The sequence below is a fragment of the Protopterus annectens genome, chromosome 9.part0 (genome assembly GCF_019279795.1).
Source record: "Protopterus annectens isolate FY-2018-M chromosome 9.part0, PAN1.0, whole genome shotgun sequence".
Lineage (NCBI taxonomy): Eukaryota > Metazoa > Chordata > Ceratodontiformes > Protopteridae > Protopterus > Protopterus annectens.
Genome location: NC_056743.1, coordinates 154,477,843 through 154,494,506, shown reverse-complemented (window position 1 = coordinate 154,494,506; position 16,664 = coordinate 154,477,843). Strand labels below are relative to the sequence as shown.

The 16,664-nt window shown below is 41.9% G+C and overlaps 1 protein-coding gene across 1 annotated transcript in view; it reads left to right on the top strand.

Moving 5' to 3' along the window:
• LOC122811092 (interferon-induced transmembrane protein 5-like) overlaps positions 1 to 16,058 on the top strand; it is a 54,401-nt gene extending 38,343 nt beyond the window's left edge. Inside the window, exon 2 of the mRNA XM_044082671.1 lies at positions 15,328 to 16,058. Coding sequence (XP_043938606.1) covers positions 15,328 to 15,552 — 225 coding nt within the window. The 3' untranslated portion in view covers positions 15,553 to 16,058. The remainder of the gene's footprint in view (positions 1 to 15,327) is intronic.
• Positions 16,059 to 16,664: the final 606 nt, after the last annotated feature.

Genomic DNA, 16,664 nt, shown 5'->3' with positions numbered 1-16,664 from the left:
TTAGCCCTGAGCTATACTACCAATTGGATAATAATATTGCATAGTAATAATTGGACACCCTTTTAAGGGCCTTTGAGTAGCTGATAAATAGTGGGTGTTGGCAGCTGGTACTACCATATATTCTGGGAAAAGGGGGAACAGCTGGAAAACCTGTGCTAGCCTTTCCCAGGAGTGTTTGTGTGGTTGTATATACTCTTCTCAAAGTGTGTGTGTGTCTGTGTGTGTGTGTGTGTGTGTGTGTGTGTGTGTGTGTGTGTGTGTGTGTGTGTGTGTGTGTGTGTGTGTGTGTGTGTGTGTGTGTGTGTCAGCTATTTGGGCAGGGACACAAAACACTGGTTGGACTGAGAGGGAGCTGGAGGATTTAGCTTGCCCACTAAGCTGAGATCTGGACCCTATAGCTGTGCCAGTGGGGAGTCGTATTGGGGACCTGGGGAACAAGGGAGTGATCAGCCCTGGACTGACTGTGATCTCTGTGTGGTCTTAAGGGAAATTGCACTTTACTCTGTGTATTTATTATCCTTCCTCCTATATGAGATGCTCCTCTCTGGTGTTAGTGGTGAGGACTGAGGCTCCTTGATTGCTGGGCCAGGGCATGGGTGTCACATATTAATTGTTTGGCAGTGGTGGGATATCCACACCACATATTAATTGGTTTGCAAATACTAATTGGCTTGTAGTGGTGTGGGTAGAGTGAATTCCTGTAGCTTGTGTACAGTGAGTTCTGAAGGTGTTTTTTAGTCTAAATCAGCCATGCAGTGAATACTCAGAGTTCAGATCACAATTGTTTTATATATTTTGTTAGCTTAGTTAGTCAGGGTGAGCAGGCAGCATGTCAGCAGAGGAGTATGGAAAGCTGACAAGGAGCCAGCTGGCAGAGATGTGCCAAGCTAGGGGACTGGTGCATGGAAAGCTGACTAAGGCAGACCTGATTGCAGCCTTGGTTACAGCTGCATCTGAAAACAGCAACCAGGAGGACAATCAGACTGGTGGTGGAGATATAATACCCTCGGAGAATGGACAGCTCAACCTTTCTGCAGAGGACTTAAAAATCTATCTGGAGCTAAAGAGACTTGAGTTGGAGGCCAGATGCATGGAAAGAGAAGCAACTGAGAGACTGAGGTATCTAGAGAGTGAGGACAATGAGAAACTGCGACGTTTGCAAGCTGAGGAGAATGGGAAACTGCTACGCCTGGAAGCTGTGGAAAAGGAGAGGTGGAGGCAGCATGAGAAGGACATGCTGACTCTTCGCCAGAGTCATGGAGGTAATTGGGAAAGGAATAACTGGACTCCAGAAGCACAAAAGGTCAATAAATATCTTCTGCACTTTAAAGAGGGGGATCATTTTGGTAGTTTCATTCACTTGTTTGAGAGGGTATGTAAACAGTATGGTGTTGACCAAAGGCTCTGAGTACAGTTCCTGACCCCCTTACTCCATGGTAAAGCTGTAACTGTTTTGTCAAAAATGTCTGACGTTGCATATTTTGATTATACTGTTATTAAAAATCACTTGTTAGAATTGTTTAAGCTAACATCTGAAACGTATAGGAAAAAGTTTTGTGAGCATAGACACAAGGCAGATAAAAGTGTGCATAAATAAGTTGCTGAACTGGGCACTTATTTCCATAGGTGGGTGAGTGGATGTCATGTCATCACTTTTGAAGGGCTGGCAGACCTTTTGGTGTGGGAACAAGCTCTTATCACTTTGCCTGAGGACATCAGGGTCTGGTTAGCTGATAGACAATGTGCTACTTCAGATGAGTCGGGGGAAGAAGGGAGACCTATACCTGGCAAGCAGAGCAGCCCTGCACAGGAAAGAAACCCCCCCCAGTACTGCTCACGGGTCTAAAGGAACTCAGGGTGGGCAGCACAGACTGCCCCAACAGAATCTGCCAGTAGCAGGGGAAGCCACTAGTCCAGGTACACATCCAGGAGCTAGGATTAAATGTTTTGAATGCAACCAGTGGGGCCATGTGGCATACAGGTGTCCATGGAGGCAAGGTGGGGAACAAAAGGTGAAGGAGCCAGTAAGTGAGAAAAACAAAATGCCAATAGTAGGTTGTCTTGGGACAAGAAAAATACCAAACTACCCCCAAAGGTTATATCCTGTTTTAGTGAATGGCAAAGAGGTCATTGCTAAGAGAGAAACAGTCTCTGATATAACCATTGTAAAGCCTGCAATGGTTACAGAGGAACACTACTTGCCTGGGCAGTCTACTCCAGTCAGGGCTTTAGGAGGGATCCCATTCCAAATACCTTTGTCTAGGGTTCACCTTGACTGGGAGGGTGGAAAAAGAAGCCAGCAAGTTGGTGTGTTTGAGGATATACCTGTAGAAGTCCTGATAGGGAATGATTTTGATAGTGCAGTACCCTGTGCTTGTGCAGTTACATGCAGTCAGGCTTGGAGACAAGCTGGTAAGTCTGATAGCCTGGGGGAGACCCAGACAGACTGCATACTTGCAGCCAGGACTGGTAATGTGGTTACTTCAGGGAGGGAGCTACCCTGTAGCAATGAGACTGAAGTTGAGCCACAGCTGTTTAGGGGTACTGATGGTCCATTGGACAGAGTGACTGCAAAGGTAGAGGTGAGTAGGAGTACCCAGGCTGACAGTTAGGCACCACTGTCAGAGGATGCCAGACTTCCTGTGGAAGGGAAGCTGGGAAGGGTTACAAGAAGAGAGTTGAGACCGGCTCAGCTCTCAGACCCTACATTGCAAGGCCTGAGGCAGGTAGCTAGGGAGGCACCTGATTCTCAAGGAAAGGGGGACTCTTTATACTGGGACAAAGAGTTACTGTACAGAGAGTGGACTCCTGAGGGAGGGCTAGAAGGTGAGAAAGTGCAGCAGTTGGTAGTGCCTAGAACCTACCATCTGCCACTTCTAGCCATAGCCCATGATATTCCCTTTGCAGGTCACATGGGCATAAAATGTACAAAGAGGCATATTATGCAGAACTTCTATTGGCCTGGAATTTTGGGAGATGTAACAGGGTACTGCAGAACCTGTGAGCAGCACCAAGAGGTAGGCAAGGCAGGAGACAAGGTGAGAGCTCCTTTGATGCCTTTGCCTATGATTGAGGAGCAATTTCAGAGGGTAGCTATGGATATTATGGGTCCTCTGAGTACCCCAAGTTCCACAGGGAAAAAGTATATCCTAGTGGTAGTGAATTATGCTACACGATACCCTGAGGCAGTGGCTTTGTCCTCCATTGAGGCAGAGAAGGTGGCAAATGCTTTGTTAGAGATCTTCAGCAGGGTAGGTTTCCCAAAAGAAATACTGACTGACAGAGGTGCCAATTTCATGTCAGACCTGCTGGCTTGTCTGTGGAAGTCCTGTGGGGTGAAGCACATGAAGACCACCTCCTACCATCCCCAGACTAATGGTCTGTTTGAGAGGTTAAACTCTACAATCAAGTCCATGCTATGGGCATTTGCAGATCAGTTTAAGAGGGAGTGGGACAAATATTTGCCCATCTGTTTATTTGCTTACAGAGAAGTTCCCCAGGAATCCACAGGTTTTTCACACTTTGAGTTGCTGTATGGGCATAGGGTGAGGGGACCTCTAGATTTAATTTGAGATGAGTGCGAGTCTCACAAGGAGTCTGTTGTGGCATACGTCCTAAACCTCAGGACAAGGCTCAGGGAACTCATGGGCTTGGCCCAGGAGAACCCGGCTGAAGCCCAACAACAGAAAAAGATGTGGTATGACAGGAATGCTCAAGCTAGAGAGTATGCTGTGGGGCAGCAGGTAACTGTTTTCATTCCTGTCAGACACAACAAGCTGCAAGCAGCTTGGGAGGGACCCTACAAGTGGTAAGAAAGGTAAGTGATGTTAATTACATAGTGGAACTGCTAGGCAGAAGGCAGGGGCACAAACTGTACCATGTTAACATGATGAAACCTTACCATGATAGGGAGGCCCTTGTGCTAAGCATTTGCAGTGGATTGCAGGAGGAGTCCGAGGGAGATCTGGTGACTGATCTCCTCAGTGAGGCTTGGGCTGACACATCAGTGGAAGGGGTAGCAATGTCCCAGCAGCTATCTCTTACACAGGTTCAAGAATCTGGGTAGTGTTGCAGGAATTTGGGGACATATTCACTGGGAAGCTAGGGTGCACCCACCTGGGGCAGCAACAGGTGGATACAGGACCCCAAAGGCCTATTAGGCATGCCCCTTATAGAGTGCCTGAGAGAGTCAAACAGACTCTGAGGGAGGAGGTACAGTAGCTGTTGGAACTAGGAGTGGTTCAAGAATCCAACAGTCCCTGGGCCTCCCCAGTGGTGCTGGTGCCAAAGAAAGATGGCAGCATCAGGTTCTGGGTGGACTACAGGAAATTAAATAGTCACACAGAGTCAGATGCTTACCCCATGCCTAGGACAGATGAGGCCCTAAAGCAGCCTGGTGGGGATAGTTATCTTAAAACCACTAATCTTACCAAGGGTTACTAGCAGGTGCCCTTGACTCCCAGTGCAAGAGAGAAATCAGCCTTTGTGACTCCATTTGGCTTGTATGAGTTTACCAAGATGCCCTTTGGGATGAAGACTGCCCCAGCAACCTTCCAGAGGCTGGTAGATCATATCCTAGCAGAAGCAGGAGGGTTTGCCCTTGCTTACCTAGATGATATTGCCATCTACAGCCATTCTTGCCCAGAGCACCTTCAGCATGTCAGGGAGGTGCTGGGCAGACTTCAGAGGGCAGGGTTGACCATTAAGCTGAGCAAATGTCAAGTGGGTATGGCAGAGGTCTCCTACCTAGGACATAGAGTGAGGAGTGGTAAGTTAAGGCCAGAACCTGCCAAAGTGGAAGCAATTCAGGCCTGGCCTGCACCTGTTACCAAAAAGTGAGGTCATTTTTAGGGACAGCAGGGTACTACAGACAGTTTGTTCCCAGTTATAGTACCATAGCTGCTCATCTCACAGGCCTGACAAGGAAGAACAGGCCAGATAAGGTAGTGTGGACCCCAGCATATCAGCAGGCATTCCAGAAGCTTAAAGAAGCTTTGGAAGGACCCCTTGTGTTAGCCAGTCCAGATTACAGCAAAGAATTTGCTGTGCAGGTGGATGCTTCGAACCATGGGGTGCGGGCTGTACTTAGCCAGATTTCTTCAGAGGGAGAAGATCACCCAGTGGTTTATCTCAGTAGTAGGCTCCAACCCAGGGAGGATTGCTATACAGCTGTATAAAAGGAATGTCTAGCCATAGTGTGGGCACTGCAGAAACTTCAGCCTTATCTGTATGTAAGGAAATTCACTGTTATGACAGATCACAACCCCCTAACATGGTTAAACAGAGCAAGCAAGCAAAATGCCAAGTTGCTAAGGTGGAGCCTGGGGTTGCAAGCATATGATATGTCTGTGCAGCACCGCAGTGAGATTAGCAATGCCAATGCAGATTGGCTCTCAAGACAGGGAACGGGGTAAGGTATACTCAGATAGACCTCACTCCCTCAAGCAACGTTTCTCAAGGGTCACTTGAAAAACTAGCTTGAGTTCTCCAGGGGGGGAGATATGCGAAGATTGGGTGAAGATAGGTGAAGGCTGCCAGCCTAGCCAGATAATATTTACAGATGACAGAATTATCTCCAAAATTCTATTGTAAACCACAGGCTTGTGTCTTAAACGGTAAAAATAGTGTCACATGTGGATGTAACAACAGTGCACTCTACTGACCAAGTAAAGCATGTTGTGACTCTTTGATGTTAAAACTTGGAGCCAGTCAGTCTAGAGTGTGGTATCCTGCCTATTGTAAGAGTTAATGGCCAGAATTTGCATACATAAATGTCCTTTACTGCTCTGGTTTCTACCCAGAGGTGAAGAATGTAAATGTAGTTTCTGTTAGCCTGGGAACCCAGGAAAGTGTGAAGAATGATGTAATGTGAACCTGGAATGTGATTCAGAGAGAATCAGAGAGTATTAAGCATTTTTGTCTTGACCATCCAACTCATCAGCACTGTCTTGCTCTATATGTAAGTTTATCTTAGACTTGTGTTTTCTCTTAGAAATAGCTAGAAACTAGAAATATTAGACTAAGTGTTTTTTCTGTGATATCAGAACTATACTACTGAATTATTTTAAGTATTTCTCTGTGATCTCTGAACTCTTAACTAGCACTGTGTAGTAAAATGTATTGTCTTGTGCTTTGAATATTTGTTATTAAATATTTTAAAACCCTTTCAACTGTGGCTGTTTTTATAGAGATAATTTAAGCTCTTTAGAGTACTTGTATGCCTTTGGTAAAATTGCACAAAGCCACTCCAACAGCTTTAGCCCTGGGCTATACTAGCAATTGGATAATAATATTGCACAGTAATAATTGGACACCCTTTTAAGGGTCTTTGAGTAGCTGATAAATATTAGTGGGTAGTGGCAGCTGGTATTATAGTATAGTCTGGGAAAAGGGGGCACAGCTGGAGAACCTGTGCCGGCCTTCCCCAGGAGCGTCCGTGTGGTTGTATAAACTCTTCTCAAAGTGTGTGTGTGTGTGTGTGTGTGTGTGTGTGTGTGTGTGTGTGTGTGTGTGTGTGTGTGTGTCAGCTGCTTGGGCAGGGACACAAAGCACTGGTTGTACAGAGAGGGTGATGGAGGTTTTAGCTTGCCCACTAAGCTGAGATCTGGACACTTTAGCTGTGCCATTGGGGAGTCTTATTGGGAACCTGGGGAGCAAGGGAACAACCAGCCCCGGACTGACTGTGATCTCTGTGTGCTCTTAAGGGAAATTGCACTTTACTGCATGTATTTATTATCTTTACTCCTATATAAGACGCCCCTCACTGGTGTTAGTGGTGAGGATTGAGGCTCCTTGATTGCTGGACCAGGGCAAGGGTGCCACAACTTTATATTTTTTATTAACAAGCCAGAAATTTGGAGTTTGTGAACAAGTAATTAGAGAAGATTGGTTTGCTGTGGATGTGCACACAGTCAAGTCACTCAGTATAGCTTACGGATTCGACAAGGCTTGATTCTTGGTCCAAATCACAGTTATTTGAAGATGAAATTACCACACATGAATACACAGTAAGAAATTTACTACTAAACAGGCACTGTTAAGAAATCCACCAAATAAAGCTGCATTTCTTTTCATGGGCAACATGCCTTCTACATATCTCTGACTTGCCAAACTATGAGACTGACATAGATTTCAAGAGTCTGATTTCCTGAGCTATGCAAATGGCAAAGATCACGAGTGGCCCTGGTAAATCCACCTCACATCCATGAACCCTGTGTATCACAAAACGTGAGTAAGTTTAAAAACCACAACAGTGCTGTGAGGAGATAGCTGTCCCCAGTGTTTAGGTAGAGGACTGCTTTCACTTCCTTGATATTTGTGAAAAATAAAAAAATTAAAACACTTAAACATTAAAATACTAAGCAACAGTAATCATAGCTCTCAACCTCTTATCAGCAAAAATCTGGACAAAGCCAAGAAAAAAAAATGTGGGACAAAGCCCCAAAAATAGGGACAAATTTTAAATGTTATGCTTATTAATGTAGAATAAAAGGTATTTTGTTACCATTTAATTTCTGAAGAGTATGAAGTCTGATACTCAAATGCCTGTCATTATTTACTGAATTCAATCCTTACTGATTTCCCACAAGAATCCAGAAAATCACAGATTTTTATGAGGAACGGGCCACAAATATGAGGCAAAAATCTGGACAATTGAGATGCATACAGTAATAAACAGTACAAAACTTTAGATGTTAATTCATCTTCTATGAAGGTACTGAAGAAACAAACTCAAGCAGGCTTAGTCACCAGAATAATTCAAGTTTTAATTCACGATAAGTGCTTTTGGACTTCATCAGATCAATGATTATTGAAAAATTGAATTGATCATCATGTTTCCTTCAGTCAAGAAATCTTTCTGTATAGCTCAGTTAATTTCCAAGGGAATAACCTCATCTTAATAGTGAACTCTTCCCTAAGCAGATTCACCACTGAATACAGTACCCATTTGGTCTGTACAAATTAAATCATATTGCTCAGCTAGGAAGGCCACAGAGATTTCTAACCAAGAAAAGTAAAAGTATTAAATTCTTCAGCTATCCTGACAGATTAGCACAAATGCTTTGCTTATACACAGCAGCCTACTGACTACTCCAAGATGACCTGTGTCTCACATTTGAAGCCACAGATGTCCCAGTCCTATTTGACCTTCAATTTCTTTGCAAAGCCATTAGCTCTCTAAATGTATATTTTATGTAATTTTAATACAATATTCAAAATATCTGTTAATTATTGTATGTTACATGATTGTTTTTGACTGAAATAAAATTTGTTTGTGTTATTTCTTTTCTGAAGAAATCTCATTAAGGTACATATGGATGAACATGCTAAACAGAAAAAAAGGTTGAATGTCTTGAATTATTTGGAGAGTTTGTTTTTTTCATTTTGCGTTATTCTGCCAGTTCACAAGCTAGCAGTTCTTCATGGCATGATGCTTAATGTATATGTATCTGCCAATAACAGTGCCACTGTGCTGTATGTGCACTGTTACAGGGCTTTGGTGTGGTTCTTGGAGCTTGAAGTCTTAGGTTTAGGGTGTATTTTGGAGATGATTTGTGGAATGGTGTAGTAAGTGTAGTTTCCCCTTAAATGCAGTGTTTTAATCTCAGAGTTGGTATATGTTGAGTTGCAGGGGTGAGAGGCAGGTTTGCCTCTAATAAAAACACATGTTTGTATAATTCATAGGTATATCTATCTGTCTATATGAATAATCATTCTATATGAATGATCTAGTAGTGCAAGGTTACAATGTTTTTCTTAAATTTAGAGCAAAGGTGGAGATGTTCCTATCTATGTGGGTCTATGTTAGAAGCTCAAGTTTTTAGAAACTTGAAATTCATATTGTCAAGATGATATGCTCGAGTTTCCAAAAACTCAAAACAACAAAAATTTACTTTTTTTCTTTGTTTTTGCAGGGGAGCAAGCCTCCCCCCCAGTGCCCACTGTGCACCATAGTGGGGATAAAGGTAAATTTTCTGATCCTCACTGTACCACGGTCTTCATTCAAAAGCTTTGAATTTTTGGAAACTCAATAATATCATCTTGATAATATGCATTTCAAGTTTCTGAAAACGTTAGCATCTGACAGGGACCCATCTACAATAGCACCAAATATATGTCCAGGCTGATCAAACAGGATGATGCCATGGAGTTCATCCATGTGTAAGTCACCTTAGATAAGGCCCCTTAAAATATCCTAGCTAGCTTTTGGTCACCATCTATGGACTAAGACTCTCACAACTCTTACCTAGACCTATAAGGGGTGACTTTAATAGTCCTTCTTTAGACTGAGAAAAATACATTGCCTCAAACTCACAGGCACAATGCTTCATGGAATTTTTTTAACTCAAACACCCTAGACCAGATAATGTACATTCCAACCACAGAATCAGATATAACTGCTCTAGTACACACCAACATGGGAGAGCGTTGCACCACCCCCTATATCAAGTCATCACTAGTGAGGTTGGCTCACAAAGCTGTCTCCTTTGAAATAAAAGTCAACTCAGGAATTCCAAATAAATTTGTAATAGTTAGGTGCTATTCTATGGCAAACTATATCCTATTAAGCAAGACCACAGCTACCTACACAGAAGTATTCACAGAAACCCTGTACAAACATGTAAATGGCTGCGTAGAGGCTGCCATGCCTACTAGAAGTAAGCCCAAAACAAACACCAAAAACAAACCCTACTGGTGGAATCTTCACTTAAATGGATCATATAATAAAGAAAAAAGTCATGGCCAAAAATCAGAAAGAGCAACTTCCATTAAGAAAAGAGATCTCTGGTTCAACTAAACAAGAAGCTAAGAGGACTAACAAAGTCTAAAAATGTCCACCATGAGGTCAGGATAGCCTGTCAGACTAAGTACAATCACAAGTCCTTCTTCAGCTATTTCTGGAACCTTAAAGGTAACACACAGCAGTGTGATGAACTGGTGGTCAGCGACACCACCTTCACTGATCTGGGAGAGATGGCCAATCACTTCAGCTCAAACTTCAACCCCCCGCTTCCCCCGGCTACCTGCTATGAAATTCCTACTAGCATAATCCCAACAGCTATTAGCAGGGATTAGGTTCTGGTGATGTTCCCTAAGGCTAAAAACACTGGCTCAGTGGATCCCAACAATATCCCTGGCTGCCTCGTGAATAGTCTAAAACACAACCTATCAGGACCATTTAAGGCACTCCTCAGCTACTATATCTCAAAGTATATATATCTATATATATATATATATATATATATATATATATATATATATATATATATATATAAATTTTGGGGAGTGCTGGGGCTTACTGTCCAGACTTGTGTGTGCAGGGGAGCTTGCATGACAGACAATGACAGACAACTTTAATGGAGAACAGTGATGTTCAGCATTCACTGTTTTCCTATATTTTTATACTTTTTCATAATTCCAGAGCTGATACCTAAGAGTCTAAGAATTACAAGAAGGAACCATAAAATTATTTTTGATGTACATTAATGACTGATTTGGCCTGATTGTCAGGTTAAGCTTATTTTATAGTCTTGAAATTAGTAAATGTACTAGTCAATTTTGTCTGTGTTACTGATTTTTATTTTTAGAGTTTTGATCTTCAGTCTGATGTTAGCACCTCCACTGATACATTCTAGGCATAGAATTTCAAGTAGAACTAATCAGTTGTTACCTTGAAGAAAAGATGACGGTCATTTCTAAGAATCGTTAAAGAAACAGTATGCAATAACAGTTCTTAAAACCATTTAGGTAGTTCAGGTTTGCTAACCCTATGATTTTTCTAGTAAAAAAAAAAATTCACAGGTAGGTAATAGGCTATTGGCCGTAGGGCCTATATAAGCCTAGTCGAAAAGGTATCCTGGCTTTTGCCACCCAAGAAAATTATTTTCCTGTGTTCCTGTCAAGTAGAGCCACAGAAGTGATCCCCGGGGTGAATTTCCTATTTCCCATCTAATCATCAAGATTTTTCTTGAAGAGTGCTAATGAGGAGCTCTGTTTGACATAGGTAGTCTGTTCCAGAGTATGGGAAGTCTCTGCGACAGGAATCTATCCTTCCAGCATGCTCTGTTTATTATGGTGACAAGGTTTAGGTCCCTAGAGCACGTAGCATGGAGGGATTGGGGTTTCTTTAAGTGGAGCATGTCCAACAGCTCCGGGTTTGACAAAGCTTTGTATTTTAGGCAGAGATCGTCTCTGAGTAGGCGATATACGACAGAATAAAGCTGGAGTTTTTTGAAACCATCTGCGTAGGGCATCTGTTTGAGGCCTGTAATCCACTTTGGAGGCATTTCTGAGGCCTTTCCAGTTGTTGTAGATGTCTTGTGAGGTACATACCAAAAGGTGCATTGTACTCTATAATGGGTCTAATGAGTGTTGAGTAGAGGAGAACAATGACCTCTTTTTCTGGATGAGAAACCTTTTGTGATGAGGTGTGTCATGTAGAAGGATTTCTTGACCACTGTGGTGATGTGATTATCAAAGGAAGAGACTACTGTCCACCTGTGTCCCAAGGTCTCTTATCACACTTTCAGTGTTAAGTAGACTATCGCCTATGTGGCAGTTCATGGGTACAGAGTTTTTACCAAAGGGGATGACAATGCACTTTTTGGCATTGAGATTGAGGCCATGGCTTTGACACCAGGCATCTGTCTCAGTGAGGCTCTTTTGTAGGATGTCCACATCGTTAGGAGTTTCAGTTATGGCTCCTAGTTTGCAGTCATCTTCAAACTTAGTTAGCCAAAGACCTTCTGTGTTAGCTTGTACTTCAGAGAAGTAGATACCAAACAGGAGAGGACCCAGGACTGAACCCTGTGGTACTCCACTTGTCACTGGTTTGAAGTCGGATTTGGAGTCTGCTACTTTTACAGTGTGGGTTCTGTCAGTAAGCTAGTTGCAACCCATCTTGTGACATAGGGATTTATACCTAGTTTAGTGAGTTTATCTATAATTCCAGAGTGGGGGATGGTGTTGAAAGCCTTGGCGAGATCTAGATAGGCTGTGTGAACCACTTTACCCTCATCTATGGCTTTGGTGACTGCTTCAAAGAAGTCTATCAGGTTTAGGAGACATGATCTGCCTTTTACAAACCCGAACTGTGTGGAGTCCAGAGTTTGGAGATTACCAATGTCTTTGTTTAGGAGTTCCATGATGATACATTCCATGGCCTTGCAGATCAGACTCGTCAGGCTAATAGGGCGGTAGTTCCCAGGGTCTGTCATGGCTCCCCTTTGTGGAGTGGGATAACCATCGCAGTGCTCCATTCAATGGGCACAAAGCCTGAGGTGAGGCTATGATTGAACATGGTACTTAGGTGGGGTGCCACTTCATTTTGTAGTTTATATAGAATGCAGCCTGGGATGTTGTCAGGTCCCATGGATGCTGTGCTCTTGGCTTTGGAGAGCAAGGTTTTTACCTGTGCAGCCATGATTACAGTAACTTTGCATTCTTCCTGTATAGAGATGGGCCCTTTAGGGGTGAGAGGGGGGTAAAGTTAGCACTGAACCTATCTGCCAGGATGTTGGCAATATCAGTTGGTTCTGTATATTTAGTGCCATTGTGCTGTAACTCAGAGCAGATCTGAGTGTTGCCATTGAGATTCTTGACATAGCTATAGAATGCTTTGTGGCTGTCTTTAGAATCAGTGTCAATTTTGTTTTCATAACTAGCTTTGGAGGATTTTATGAGGGATCTCAGCTTCTTACTGAGGCTGACCAGGGAGTTCCTCCAATTATGGGATTTTACTCTTTCTTTTGCAACAGTTTCTTTATTCTGTTGTACAGTTTGTTTATGGCAGAAGACTACCAGATTGTCTTCCTTTTTTTGGAGAATACCATCTTGATTCTGTTAGGGATGGCACGATCCATGCACTCTAAGTCCTTATTAAGTGTCTTTGTGTAGGATTCAGCGGTCGTACCTCTATTGTCTATCTGCATGGGTGCTGTGAAGTCTGTCACTTCTGTCTTAAGAAGCGTGAAATTGGCTTTGGAGAAATTTTTTACGGTTGTTTCCCTAATGGGGTATGGGGGTAGGATGTGGATGTCTAGTGTTATTAGCTTGTGGTCGGATCTGACCAACAAGGAACTGACCTCTGGTGTGGAACACCAGTCGCCCATGTTGGTAATGACCAGGTCTAGGATATTGCTGCCCCTGGTGGGGGTGTGGATAAGTTGATCCAAGGCGTTGAGCAAAAGAGTTGGTACATGAGTAGTTTTCCCAGTTAATGGTGGGGTGGTTGAAATCACCCATTATTAGGGTCCCTAATATTTTCCAGTGTATCAAGAAAAGAGGAGTGGGAATCCTGGGGCATGGTGGGGGGTCTGTAACAAGCTACAAATTTGGATTGCAGTCTTGCCCAGAGTTAGTTGCACTTGGATAATCTCAGATGCATTATGCTGAGCAACTAGCTTGGAGGTGTGGACATCCTTAATGAATATGGACACACCTCCGCCTTTAGTATTTTGGTCCGGGTTAGGTGGCTGAAAGGTGTGGTATGAATTATACCCTGGTAATGCAGGGGTGCTCTCTGGAGCTTTGAACCAGGTGTTTATCACTGCACAGATGTAAGTGTTCTCTATTTTAAGGAGTGTCTTGAGTGAGTGTATTTTGAGGTTTAGACTTCTAACACTGAGTAGCATTACCCTCAGATTTTGCTTGCTTGTACCTGTTATGGTGGTGAATTTGTCATTTGAACCTTTCCTAAAAAAGGCACTATAGGGGTGGCAAGAGCCTTTGCCAGTATCCGGAATCCCAAGGGCGACAGGTGCAGGCCATCTCTGGCAAAGCATCGTGGTCTGTCAATCATGTCATCCCAGACAGACAGATACTGGATTCCCTTAAAATGACACCAGAAGCTAAGCCAATTGGTGAAGTCAATCATTTTGTCCTTGTACTGTGGTATCATTCTGGGTGACGGCAGGATGCTGCTCAGGGCTAGGGTCATACCTGCTAGGGCTACAAGATTGGAAATCTCCTCCATGTCTCTTTTCATGTAGTCCAGGGAGGTACATCTCAGGTCATTCACACCAACATGGACAATGACAGAGTCCAGTCCAGTCCAGACAGTTTTACCCTTTTATATTGCTTCTGGTGGCTTGTTCATAGTTTACAGAATGTAATTATGTAATCAAACAATGGATGGTGGCTATACATTAAAATTACATGGGCCATAGTAAATGCTTATCTGACATTAGCAGATACACAGCGATCAAACTATTATTTACCATTGTCCAGCAGAGCTTTAATTATGGTGACATTGTATGATCTGTTTATGTTATAACCATAAGTGGTATGATTTTGCTAAGCCTCATAACGCCACACTTACTGATATTAAAGGAAATGTCATTACTACTGTATCAGGTATGAACTTTTCTTATCAGCTTTGAGAAACTTATTGAAGTAATTCCATTACTCAGATGGCAAACATCAGCAGATCTATTTATTCATAGGCCATTTTACATTTTTCTATTTAAGAAGAATAAGCCAAAAAGATCTGGCTAAACACAGAGCTCTGGAATGATAGGCATCATTCCTCCCTGTCTTGTATTATTTTGATTAACCAGTATTTTACCCATAGGCCTATAGATGGGCTAGCATAATTAAAGCATCCCATTCTCAGGAACAGAGTTGAACATCTTAACAAGGAAAAATTAGTAGAATTCATTGTCAGTACTTCATCAAGCACTGCTGTTTCCTCTTCTAAGAATGCCATGGGATTTGTAAGTGTAGCTGTCTCCTTAAAAAGCACAAAGAAGAAGAAAAACAAATGTTGTTCAGTGCCTAACAGAAGCAGGCATTCTGTTTTGTTATAAGTTCTGTTATGACTGTCTCCATGATTTTAACAGTATATTGGCATCAGAGGGATATAAAATGTAGGTGTTGTGAATGAAATGTAACTGCTTATCGTATATGATTTTATTCTTGCTAAATGACAAATGTTTCTGCGAGCTGTTTTTCATTTTTAGTAGGTTACTAAGTAAGTGCTAGTCTAGCTGTCCTTGTGGATTATTTTAAGTGTTGCCAGTTTTCATTAGTTTGTATCAAACCCAGTACATTTTGTATGTGAAGTAAACACTTTAACCATTATGCCAACCTCCATCTCCAAGTTATTGTTTTGCTTTTTGATAACCATGGCAAGACTCAAACCTACAAACTTTTGATCTGAAGTCAGACAACTTATCCATTAGGCCACATCGCCAAATGTTATCCATTAGGCCACAATGCATTTCTGACAGTATGAAGAATATTAACAAAACCTTACAGGAGAAGTACAGCTGTTTTGTGTAAAACACAAGCATTCTTTAATATGCATTTATGTACTTTCTGTTGCAGTCACGTGATCAAAAGATTGCAGGGAACCTCGATGGGGCACGCCATTATGCTGCTAAAGCCAAATGCTACAATATCCTGGCAACAATGTGGAACATCCTTATTCCGTTGGTGCTTATCGCACTCATCATTACAGGGGTGATCCATCTCTCTAAAATGCTCCAGGAGTCCTATAACCTCTTCAGCTACAAAAACACAGACAGCTCCTGGAATGACATTGGAAAATAACCATGTCAAGAAATAATGTCTGCCTGAAGAGCCACACTAAACCAAATTTCCTAATGAGGACTTTCTAATGCACTTTGAAGTTGTACAGACAACACTTATACTGGAGTATCTGCCTTCAGTTTTAAAGCAGTAGACTGCAAATAAACCTATATTATTTTACAATATGCTGATATTGCTTCCTCAGAGCAATTTGATATTAATTATAACAAATTTACATACGCAGAATTTATACTATGTTATCCTATGATAAGAGATAACGGAGCAGGCTATATAATGACTTCAACATTTGTGGCAGACAGGTAACTGACCCTACGCAGGTTCTTCTTGCTGTAATTACATGAATAATACAGATAGGTTATAGTATTTTTCTCTAAAAAATGATTTTGTCTGTTAAGGTTTACCATTTTAAGAATTGCATTTTTGCCAATGTTGTAATACAGCCATTGAATTCTCATAATTTATGATACATGATTTAAAGTCAACAGAATAAAATTTTAAAGAATGTTGCTGGTCTTTAAGATTTTGTATAACAGTAAAACTACTTACAAATATTTCATTCTATCATTACAATTACTTAAGCAAGAAAAGTGCTGCTTTTAGAATAAATTAAATGAATACAATTATGCATTTTGTCAGTGACTGTTAATCTATTTAATGCTTATACATGGTTGGTGATTTATATGAAAAAAATACTGTTATCATTTCCTGTGGGTTGACAAGTTATTGGCATTGCCATTATCCTTGGCTGCATTCATTCTCCCAAGGAATGAGGAAGTCTCTTCTTCCCCTCTCTTGAGATTTTTTAACTTCTTGTAAGATTTTTCCATCGTCTCTCTTATTGTGTTCTCAGCTTAAATCCTAGATGCTTGTGGAACTTTGCATGTTTTATCTCTCCTAGTCACCTTTTCCCTTTCCATTTTCTTAATCTTGATACCATTATCTTTTTGTTGTTATACCCGAGTCCTGCCTCTTCCTTAAACTTCTCAAATGTCCCTATTATAGGTTCTATTCCTGCAGCCATCTGCATATAACACAGACTGAGACTTCATCCCTTCCTTTTCTACAAGCATTGTTAGATTGTGTCTGACTTCCACTGCCTACGTCTTGATCTC